Source organism: Glandiceps talaboti, chromosome 22 (genome assembly GCF_964340395.1).
Source record: "Glandiceps talaboti chromosome 22, keGlaTala1.1, whole genome shotgun sequence".
NCBI classification, from domain to species: Eukaryota; Metazoa; Hemichordata; class Enteropneusta; family Spengelidae; genus Glandiceps; species Glandiceps talaboti.
In genome coordinates this window covers 10,131,137-10,143,755 of record NC_135570.1, presented here as the reverse complement: position 1 = coordinate 10,143,755, position 12,619 = coordinate 10,131,137, and the positions used below count along the sequence as shown (strand labels likewise).

Here is a 12,619-nt window from a genome sequence, read left to right as displayed (position 1 = left end):
GTCTCCTGGTTGAAGTGCTAGCGGAAACCGTTCGGTGGTACTTACATTACATTGACTGGGATATATCGGTCGCATCGTATTTCTTTATATTCGGTGAGTTTCTCTTTATATTGACCTGAAGATAAAACTTTAGTGTTTCGATTTTCCAGGAAAAACTGACTTGTAATGTAAGTTCTCGCCGAGGTAATATTTTACGAGACGCCCACTTGGAGTCGCAGTTTGTTGCTGTTCGTTTTCTGAAAGTATAAGGCGAATTATTCTACTGCACCAAACCAAAATTGCAGCATTTACAATACAGAAATAGTGTCGTTCAGTAGTTTTGCTATGAGTTTCACCAGTTGTACTGTAAGTGAATAGGTGATGGTAATTTGAATGTTTCGGTTGACAAGACGCGAACAACAAGCACCAAACTGGGCTGGGACTGTAGTACATGGTGACCTCATTACCCCAGCCATGTTGCATGTTGAAGGAGTATAGACCTGGAGTATGGGGTGCTTTTAAACAATTTTGTTCTTCTTCAAGAAGAGAAAGGAAATATGGAATATCATGTTTTTAAGTTTAACATACTAGTTTACTTGATTCATAATTGAATTATGCCAGCGGAATCAATGGCAGCACGAGGAAGGAAGTATTATGTGTACAGTGTAGCTCACGGAGTTTTATTTTGTAGCAGTCATATCGATTTATTAATTGTCCTTATTCAGTACCATGCAACATTATTATGTATTGATTTTAGAGTAAATTTGATTGCAAGTTATTAATATTTTGATCTTGAAATCTAATATTATTGTCCAAGACCAATATAGAACATTTTCTTATCGCAGAAACAACTAATATGTTTTGTAATTGGCTGGAAAAAAACATTTAGTTTAGGAAAAGAATATCTCTAATGCTAATGTAAAGTTTGTAGTTTGTAGGGGTGTAAGGAAGGGCTATTGTGAAAAATTCAATTTCCAGATAAATAAAATAATGTATCAAGTGTGAACACAGGCGTAAGGGATTTGATTTCTTATTTAGGACATAAACAAAGCAGCACTAAAAAAACAATACAGCACATTTTTGGAAGAGAAAGGAATGTCGATTGATGAATAAAACTGTAGAAAAAAATAACAATGCTTATACCATGGACAAACCAAGATATTGTCATTGAACAGAAAATATGGATGATATACCATGGTTGTGCTACGTCATGACAACCCATGTTTATGGCATTGGTTCTGTGGTGCTGGAAATATGAATCTAAACGATCCAAATCACCATTATTGCATCTCCGATTGTTCTGAATTATGATTGAGGAGGTATAGTTATATTATTCCTGCAATATTTTTCTTCATCCTTTCTCGTAATTAATTAGATATTATTCCCCAATATTTTACTTCATTCAGCCGGAAAATACTCGTGACCTAAGGGTTTGTCACTACTCATATTGCAACTCCTAAAACTAATCTAGTATTGTTGACAACAATTTATTCACAAGGATTATCTATACATATGTTAATAATCTCTTTCAAAACCAGAATGTCCTAGAACAAAACCAAAATATGTTGTGCTATACATGTATTCACAATTCATTTGTCACTATCTTTCAAAAAATGAGTTAAACTAAAAATTCAGTGAAAAAAATGCTGTTTTATTCATTGCTCTTTATTTTTGTAATTTCTCATCCAAAACTGAGTTGAAATGAATCAATAAAATTCATAGAAAAAAAATGTTTTACTTGTGGGAATTACAATTAATTATGTTTTCAGCAAAATGCATAATATATTGTGTGACCTTACAACCCTTTCAATGCAAGTGTGTGCAGGTTTAACTCATGGATATAACAAGAGTATTCATCTATAAATACATGTAAAATGACATTCTTTTCAGTTCCCATAATAGGGCTTTTTATTTACTCTGACAGCGAACATATTGTGTTTGTAATCTATACCTGAGGTATATATGTAAATTAAGCTGTAAAACTAAACAGTATATTAGTTGTATTGTAGACCCTCCATCCACAACTATGGTTGTATGTACCGTATTAACCCCGTTCTTGCCAAGCTTCCCAGTCCACTAAGTGGTCAAGTCAGTGGCCAGTGTACTCAGTTTATGGCCGTCCAGAGATTACATTCAAAACCTGTTAAGCTGCCAGGTTTTTTTTTTGGTGAAATTCGGTCATTTGCACTTTTCTTTCTAGCAATGTTAGCAGTCATTTTTTTGACGTTCTGTCTCTGGTTTTGTGTCGATTACATTGAGTATTATTCATATAAAGATATATCCAGAGACTTTGAATAGATAACAAAATGACCTCAAAATTTAACCTTTTATACTTAAAACTTGCCATCGAGCATTGTGTTCAGTCTGTGGGAAAATGGTAGTTTGACAATTCCTTGAAAACAAGAGGGTGAACTACCAAGTTTATGAATGAGTTTAAAAAGTACCTGTAGAATTGGAAGTTAGTTTTCATACTTTTTTATGGCAAAGTGTCAAATACAAGGTACTTTTGATTTTCAAACAAATCAGTTCAGTTCCTGAGTAACATTCTTCCTTAAATGACATAATGGATGATAAATTGGTAAATATTTTTATATTTTAATTTAAAAGACAACTTTACTGTATTTTCCTCAATGTGGAATAACACACACCAAGTCTGTGTTTGTTATAGAATAAATTCCAAAAAAACCATATAAATTGTGTAAACTGTTTGTTATTGTACATACAATAACAGCCATTTTACAATGTTGTGCAATTTATTGAGTTACAAACAAGCACTTGATATATGTTCTTTCACATTCTATTTCTAAGTAGAAAAAAATAGTAAAGTTGTTTCATCAATTAAAATTCCCAGATAAATAGTCAATATTCATCCATATGGCCACTTTAAACTATCCCTGACTATAATTAGATTGCCTAAGTAATATATAAACCATAGGCCATAAAAAAATTTGATAGGAAAAGTTCCTGTTTGTTGAAACACCCAAGCAAGTTTTCTTCTTGCAAAGCTGTCAGTGATCCAGTGCCTTTCCCACAACCTTGGACCAACTCTTCATGTTTGTGGTGTAGGTTGAATGACATTATGGGTTGAAAGGTCAGTTTGATGTAAGATTGAAGACACAGTAAGTTAACAATAACAATGATAACTGATTGTTGGTTCAAGGTTGTTTTTATGTAACTTGTGACTGTATTGGTGTTATCGTAAACTACTTTAACTTGAGCCAACTTATGCATGTAAGTTACAATAAGTATGAGGTTAACAGTCAGCCCAGCTGTATAATTGGGGACCTGGTCGGATAGAGGTTGCAATGTGAATGCTTTAATCCTATGCACTTATAAAGGCTGCAATGGATTGTATGCTCCCCAGGGAGGTTGAGGAAGTATAAATGGTCATTTTGCCACTATAGATCCATGTCAGGGGTAAAAATTGTAAAGCACTTTGAGCACAAAGTGGAAAATCAACATTATTATTATGTAATATTATTTAATAAGTATGAAGCCATTCTTCATGCAGTGAAGTTGTATGAACATTTCATACACTGTATCAAAGTATAATCAGTTTGTAATTATAGTGTTTTGATATTAACTATTATATAATATTTCAGTATTACCAATATGTTTCTTTATGCATATAATTTGTTGACATTTTCATGTTCTACTGTGGACCAGACTAATTCTGGTGAACTATTTCCACGATTCCCACCAAAATAACATTGTGTTTTTCTTTCTTAAGTTTTGCTCTCCTTATGTACATGTAGATATTTTTTGTATGTTCTTTGCAAATGTAACATAAACTTGCATTGTCTTATTATCTGATGAAATAAATTCTATTATTCATGAAATAGAATTTGTTAAACAATTGTATAGTTGTGTATATAAATTATTCATTTTCCATTGAATTTATTTCATATTTCAATCAACCACCTGTTGTACCTTTGGGCCAGTTTCCAATAACCCAACTGACCCTAATTTAAACCCTTGACCTAAAAATTTTTTCATGGTAACAATTTACTTCTATTTCTGTGTAAACGTTCATACCTTTGCCTCGTTTGTGGTCACTTTTTGAAAAAATTGTATTCCAGAGAGAAACCAGGTCTTTATAGACTATAACAGTACTAGTAGTGTTCATTTTTAACTTGTTATTGTCTTCATTTACTTCTGTTGTGACCGACGAATATCTTATCTTGTGGTCGAAGTAATTTTAACAATTTAAAGTGACATTCCGATCTACCTACCCTATTTTCTGAAGTCATGTTATTGAAAACAAACACTTTTTTTTTTATTTGCCTTATCTAAAACATTTAATTGGCCTCATGCAATGACGTAAGGTTAGTTCAGAATCATAGTTACTTTACTCATCCCACTAGCATTTAAATAACACTTCTTTCAGCTAAAACAAAACAACAGAATACAAAAGATAGCATTATGTATATTACACAGACATATTTAAAACAACAACATGATACTAAAAAGAATGACAATGGCTGCAGTTAAGAACTAAGATTTAAAACGATTGGTGTTAGCTACTGGAGCACGGTATCTACCACTCCTTGAAATACAACAATCATTGAATACTGCATAGAGTTAATGGGAAGGGTCTTTCAGAACACTATGAGCATTCAACGTTATGCATTTGTTGTAGATAGAATCTATGCTTTCACTTTGTGTACCAATAATTTGGAAAGTTGTGAACAGACATGATATCAGACTATATTTGCAGTCCATTGGTGCGTGGTGGTTATCTTTCAGAATATAAAAGTTTGTGAGATCCTTTGTTCTGACAAGAAAGAAAATAGCTAAACCAGTGAGTGTTGTCACTGTTACAAAATTACTAGAGAAGTTCTGGTAATTCTGGTTCTGATATGTAATATCATTAATAACAATTGTCAATATGATTTTTCAATATTTTTTTATGATTGCCATTTCTTTCAGAAATCAAAATAATGATATGATGGATCTAACATTTTTGTTATAAGATTGTATATTATTAGATTTCAGATACATTAATATCATCTCTACTCTAAGTAACTATGGCAATATAAAGTTTGTTTTACAAGTTACACAAACATTTGTTTTGTCATATAAATTTAGGTTATTGATAAGTTTTTCTATTTTTTTCTAATTTTTTTTCAGATACTTTGGTATTGTTGCAACTGAGTACAAGCTTGTCAGTATGGCACTAAAATTCACAACCTTACAAGTTGCAACAACTTTTGCCAGTTTGAAGACATTTCCTGTCATGGTCTTGTATCTTGCTATGATTTGGATGTCTAGATTCTACCAGAGACACACATCTCCAATGTCCCTCAGAATGGTAAGTCATTTTGAAACATTGCATCCATTGTACTATAGATGGCAGCCTAGAGGCTATCCGTGGCTTTGACCCTCTTCGATCTTACTCTCACATCTAGTCAAATGGATGCATGTAGAACAACATTCTGTGCTAAATTATAACTTACCACCAACAGCCCAGTGTCATTATCACATCCACAGGTGACTTACTTTCAAAGTTGATGCTGGCGTTACAGTGTCAACATAGTTCACATGAATTACTTAATCACAAGTGCCCGTCAATGTATGACGGATTACTTCTGAGGCATGACTTTTGTCAACATGTGGTCAAGCTAGATTAGATCCATTTGACTAGATGTAAGAGAGAGATTGAAGACGATCAAAGCTATGGATAGCCTCTAGGCTGTGTAGATACCAAACTAGGGAGTTTAGGTTACAGTTAAGCTATGGATACATAGAGAAATCTGGTTAGACTCCCTAGTATAAACTTGATTTGTACCATCTGAAATATGGATGGATATAGACTGTAAGATACATTGTGTCTTCCAACCTCTCCAGTGATGCAGACTGACGTGAGAGGGGTTGACTGATGTGTGAGGGCGCCCTGTCACGGCGTACTACCTTACAGACTAGGGTGGATACTGTTCTACAGGATTGTGTCTCTCTTTGGTGCAATTGATACAAATGTTAGAATTGTAACCGCATCACCTACACAGTTATGTTTTGTTATCATAATATTAATTTTAATACAGACAGTTCTTATCTGATTTTTCTTGACGTCAAATATTTATATTTGACCTCCAGATTTTGGTAGTGTACAATGTGACGTGCAGCTTGGTGAGTTTGTACACATTCTGTGGTATGATTTATGGTATGTATGAAATGCAGTCTATATACCTAAAACAAACATCTCCAACAATGCAACACTTGTTCTTTATATACCACTGCACCAAAATGCTTGAACTCCTTGATACAGTGTTCATGATTCTACGTCATCGCAGCCGGCAGATATCATTCCTCCATGTGTATCATCATGCCAGTATGCTTCTGTTAAGTGATTTTGCATACAGCCTGTGTCCATGGGTTGGAATAGCATTCGGTCTGTCCATCAATTCTTTGGTCCATGTGTGTTTATACTTCTACTATGCTCAGGCGGCATACAACCCATCGCAAGCACCTTCCTGGAAGAAAAATATGACTCAGATGCAGATTTTACAATTTTTGATAGGACTGGTACACAATACCTTTGGGTATTTGTATCATGGATTTTGTGTCTATAGTTTCTTCTATGCATTCAGTATGTTATATTTATTTTCTAATTTCTACTACCATGCTTTTGTTAAACAAAAATCTAAAAAAGTGAAAGAAGAAAATAGTAATTCTTATGATATCAAAGGTAAGAAGGAGGAGTAACTAACAGACCTATGTACTGATTCCAGGGTTTCATTATTATGTACATGTTGACTGATCGTACTCCTGCAACATCTGTTTCCTCGATGGACTTTGGGTCACCCTGACACAGGCTATTCCCCAAGGATTAAGCCCAAAGGAAACAATCTATGTTGGGGTGACTCACAGGCCTGAGAGAAACTGACGTATGATGTTGCATGAGTATGATCAGTCAACATGTGTTTTGTAACACACCACATCAGTAATACCATATTGTATGTTGTGCCTTTAAAGTGTACGGTACGTGTAAACCATAGGGTGTCTGTATGACAACCGTAAAGGCAGTTAAAAAAAATTACAGAAATCTGCAAAAGTTTACTCCTTTAATAACTACCAACTTTTCTTTTTCTGACACAAGGATGGAAAGTTTGTCTTCAAAAAATTGTAAAAAAGTTTCTACATTCACATCCATACCACCAGCAGATGGTGACATGCATATTTGTCTGCTGTGAAAACAGGTATGCATTTGCAATACCAGACTGGAAAGAGGAAACTTTCTCAGGAATTATGTCAATGATTTGTAAAAATTAATAAATGCTGTAATCTTGTCAGGTCCAAATATCAGTCAGAATTTTGAATTTTGTTTTCTCTTGGTGATTTTAATCATTTTCATTTTTATTTGCCCAGGGAGACTCAGGATGCAAATAATAATAATGAATAATAAAAATGTTGACTTTTATATCGCACTTTCCTACTCTGTGCTCAAAGCGCTTTACAAGTATTACTCCTGGCTTGGATCTATAGTGGCACAACAGCCCTTTATACTTCCTCAAATCCCTGGGGAGCATACAATCCATTGCAGCCACTATAAGCACATAGGATTAAAGCATTCACATTGCAACCTCTATCCTACCAGGTCCCCAGCTATACAGCTGAGTTGACTGAGGCACAATCATGGTTCAAATCTTGCCTAAGGACTTTAGCCATTCAGAAACAAATGACAACGACAGGGCTTGAACCTGCAACCTGCAGATTCCAAGCCGGCCACTGTAACCATTCACCCATCATAACTCTACAAATATTGTTCTTGAAAACTATGAATTCTGAACTAGCTTGAGTTAATAGAGGAAATATTTGAGAGAAAGCCAAGGAGGTTGTACAGTGTACATGATTTTGAAGGTAATAGACATGACAGCAATTATGCACGTTATGAGGCTGATAGACATTGAAATGAAAATAGTGTACAGTGATAGGCTGATAGACATTGTAATGAAAATAGTGTACAGTCATCGGCTGATAGACATTGAAATGAAAATACTGTACAGTGATAGGCTGATAGACATTTAAATGAAAATAGTGTACAGTCATCGGCTGATAGACATTGTAATGAAAATAGTGTACAGTGATAGGCTGATAGACATTGTAATGAAAATAGTGTACAGTGATAGGCTGATAGACATTGTAATGAATACCTGGATGTATACAATACTGATGCTATCACCGTAGCATTTCAAATTCAACCGAAGCATCATGTCTTCGATAATCAATCACAGAATTCCAATGCTAAGTTAGTGTTTATTGGCCCAGTTATATAATGTCCAAATTTGATATATTTGTCATATCAGGACACTATCTATACATTGTTTACATCATTCTTACAGTTGGGCTTTACTTAGTCTAGCTGTTAGACCTTCAGGTTTTCTTCCGATACGATATGACAAGCGAGTGAAGGTCACTTTATTGAGGGTATATAACCCATAAATGATCAGATGACGTAATTTATCATACATATCAAAAAATGTTCAGGAAATCTCTACTATGCAATGAACTGTTCTGACAATGCTAGAAGACAATTGTAATGTTATAGAAGACATGCAGCAATATTAACATTATATACAATGGACATGTATACAATATACCATAATGTGGTTTTGTTTTAAGTATTTTCACCCAAGTAATATGCTTACAAACTCAGCTTGTGCCACTTAAGAACTCTGTTACCAATGCCAGGAAGATTGTATATATACATTTACAATTTGTATTTGATTTGAAGTTGTTTGAAATATCTGTTTGCAAAAATATTTTTACTGTGATTGTTCTTTTTTCATCTCTATGTCAGTGAACACACCCTTTTTAATTTTTTTTGATAGCTTACATATCTTCTAGCCAGTTTACCTATGTTATATCCAGGATATGTGACGTGCCTCTGTTTTGTGAAACTTTGTAGGATGCACACTCCTTCTTAAGAAATCCAAGAATGATGCAAGGGAATACTCTCACCATCTTTCATTTTGAATACCATAATCATTGCAATTTCCCAGAGTGAAGTATAAAAAACAAAAGTATTAGATCTGGTGGCCTAGAGGGCAGTATTCAATGTATCATTGCAGTAAATCCTACTACCATTATCATACACCCAAGTAGTCTATCTGCTAGACCTCTGATGTTCTTCCGATAGAATACGACACACGACCGAACATCGCTATCGAGGATGGAACATCCTGTTCGGGCAAGCCCTCACTGCGAACTTCGTTCGCTTATACTAGTATCGAAAGAAAGCCCGAAAGTCTAGCAGCAAGACTAGCACCCAAGTTGATTGACGGTATAACTGCAACTGCAAACTGGAAGTTTCACCATACAAACTACATAACTTTATCTTTAATAGCCAGTCCTAGTTTGAATACTAATTTTCCTGATTCCATTTATGTAAAATTGTGAAAGCAAAACAAAGCTATATCATTTCTCCTCACCCCATTGCTAACGTATGAAAGTGTGCAGCCCAAAAAAGACATACATATTCCATGAACATAGTATATTTCACTATAATTGAAAATTAAAGTCTGCTGGTATATGAATGAAAGGGGGAGGGGGGGGGGTGATGCTGAAGTTAAAACAAAGTGTATCACTAAAGTTAATACCCAATAAAGTGTATCACTGTTACAGAAGTATTTTGAGATTGCAAGGGCAGGTACTGCTAGGAAATAGATTATGGGTACTTGATTCCAAACAATGCTGTGTGTGAGGTCATCATGTCACATTTACATATTTGTCAATGATTAATTGATAAGATTTGAAAATATGCTGAGTCAGCTCTTTACAGCATTGATATTCCTAAGGGTGGCATTTAAAGTAGGTAAAATCTACCTGAGTTTCTGAGGAACTTTTACAGAGGGTTCCCTACTGAGTGAGAGTATGGTACTTGGTAAAATCTATGCAATTTTTAAAAAGATTCCCCCTCCCCTACTGAACCCCTTGTTACTGGTTCCAAAACCTTGGCAACAATTTCATCCAAATATACAGTAAAATAGCAAACAGGTAAACCAACTTTTATATTGATTAGTTGTCCCTTACATATTTTATGTAATTTGTAAGTACTCCGTACATGTAATGTAATGGTATTATAGATTCAAAAGTTTTGCTGACTCATTTCCTTTTAGTGTTGATTTTCTTATACAATAAATCATTATTGACTTATAGTGACAAAGGCCCCTTAGGTCACTCTCATATTTTCCTTGGCGGAATGAAGAAAATATTGGAGAATAGCATAATTATACCAGCTCCAGTAATGTCAAAAGAAAAATAGGGGACATTTTGACCCGTATTTTGAACGCAGCAGAACCAGTGACGTAGACATGCATTGTTGTGACATTGATGCCCATTGTCATGACGTAGAACGACCAAAGTATAAATTCCATATTTTTGGTTCAACTTGGCTCATGCTTGGTATAATAAATCATATTGACATATCAAAATATAAACCAGGGAAAAAAACTTTCCTGTCATAATGTATTAGCTGTCTGTTTTAGTACCGTGTCTCAGTATACATATGTAATTTTTCTTTTTAATCTGTACAACGATATGATGTTGATGGTAAATTTCCATCATGTAATGGCGGGTTTAGTCATAGATACCTTGTCCAGTGTGCTCTCTAAGGGTAGCCAAATTTTGTTGTTTTGAGTCAAAATTTCTTGTGTGAGTCATTACATAGTAAGAGATAGGCGAACACCAAATTTTGGTGCATCACTAGAAATTATGTGTGTCAGTGGCGTGTCAAATTGGCTTAGAGTGCACACTGATCACTGCATAGTAAGAGATTTCAGTGGCTCATCAAATTTGCTTCGAGGGCACATGCACTGATACTGTCTGTGGTTTAATATATGTCATCTCAACCCTGTCTGAGGCTGATCTCCTCACCTTAAACTGTGTACATACTCTGATAACCTGTGAACATGTCAAAGGCCAGTATACTATGCCATTGCATTGTTTACTGTTTGAATTACACTGTAATTTATCAAGACAACTTTCTTGGCATGCATTGTTCAGTTCAGATTAGGACTGACAAGCAGTTGTCTGGCAGAGTTTCAAGGACAGTAAAAGTTTGAGAACAAAAGAAAATAATCACTTGTTGTTCGTATGGCTTAATTGATAAGATAACTACATGTAGTAATACGAATGTGAGACCCTAGGATTGAAACCTTGGCCTTTAATTTGTACAAAAAAATTCTTATACTTCCCATGTCATGTTAGTGTTCACTCGCACTGTTTGATACAACCACACAGAAAACCAATGAGAAACTGCACATTCTAGACTTTAAGAGCATGACTGCAATTACTTACTACATTTTCTCTAAATGAAATAAACCAGTCATTCTGTAACTAGATCATGCAGACACACGGGCACAAGCTTTTGATGTCTCATTATGCACCTTTTCTCCTGAGAGCTCAAGGTGCTCACAATTATTACCATTGGCATGGATCAATGGCAGGCCCTTTATACTTCCTCAACTCCCAGGGGAGCATACAATCCATTGCAGCCTTTATAAGCACATAGGATTAATGCAGTCACATTGCAACCTCTATCCTACCAGGTCCACATATCATCCTATACTCAGATTATGTGTCATAAACATTGTTTTGGCATCTTGCCATGTTAGAAGTCAAAGATATGAAATCCAATTATTTTCAATCATATGTATTAATTTATTTGATTAAGTTAACCAACCCTCTCTCCCCTCTCCGTTTGTACTTCCTGTGTTTTTCTGTAGTGTATTGTTTTCCTTTGTATTGTCTTGTAGTTGTATTGAATAATAAAATAAAAAAATGAAAAATCCATTTTTTTGTACGAAGTCACGTAATTCTTGTTGTGGTAAGATAATCATATCTTTAAATTAAAGATGATTTCAAATATTTTGTGAAATCAATCCTTGTGATATTTTTTTTTGTATTCTTTATGTTATTGATATTTTGATTCTTAATTAAATGGAATGAAATCCCAATTCTCTGAAATAAATGTTTGTCCAGTTGTGTTTATTGTATTTTGACAAGGTGTGTAGAGTGAAATTAATAGCCACTTTTTTAAAACTAAAACTGTTTGTGTGTGTGTGTGTGTGTGTGTGTGTGTGTGTGTGTGTGTGTGTGTGTGTGTGTGTGTGTCTGTCTGTCTGTCTGTCTATGTGTCTGTATGTATGTATGTATGTATGTATGTATGTATGTATGTATGTATGTATGTATGTATGTATAATGTATGTATGTATGTATGTATGTATGTATGTATGTATGTATGTATGTATGTATGTATGTATGTATGCATGCGCGCACGTGTGTGTTCATCTGTCTGTCTCTGTCTGTCTGTTTTTCTGTGTCTGTCTGTGTGTGAATGTCTGTCTTTGTGTGTGTGTGTGTGTGTGTGTGTGTGTGTGTGTGTGTGGCTGTCGATCTGTCTGTGTCTCTGTCTGTGTGTCTATGTGTGTCAATGCACAGACAATGATGGAAGGTCACACAACCAACAATATATTCACTGAAAATTGTTAAAATACCAACAATTAGACATTGTACAATGTTAAATTGTTTTATAAATTAAAAATCCAAAATAAATACCCAATCCTCATCCATACGGCAACTTTAAAATCATAATTCATCGGGTGCTGATTTTTGGATGCAGACCCAAAAATTTATTGCCATA

The 12,619-nt window shown here is 34.6% G+C and overlaps 1 protein-coding gene across 1 annotated transcript; it reads left to right on the top strand.

Moving 5' to 3' along the window:
• The first annotated feature begins 4,294 nt into the window (after positions 1-4,294).
• Positions 4,295-6,681, top strand: LOC144452520 (very long chain fatty acid elongase 5-like). The gene is made up of 3 exons (XM_078143622.1): positions 4,295-4,299; positions 5,110-5,290; positions 6,073-6,681. The coding sequence occupies exons 1-3, from the start codon at positions 4,295-4,297 to the stop codon at positions 6,679-6,681; spliced, it is 795 nt and encodes a 264-aa protein (XP_077999748.1).
• Positions 6,682-12,619: the final 5,938 nt, after the last annotated feature.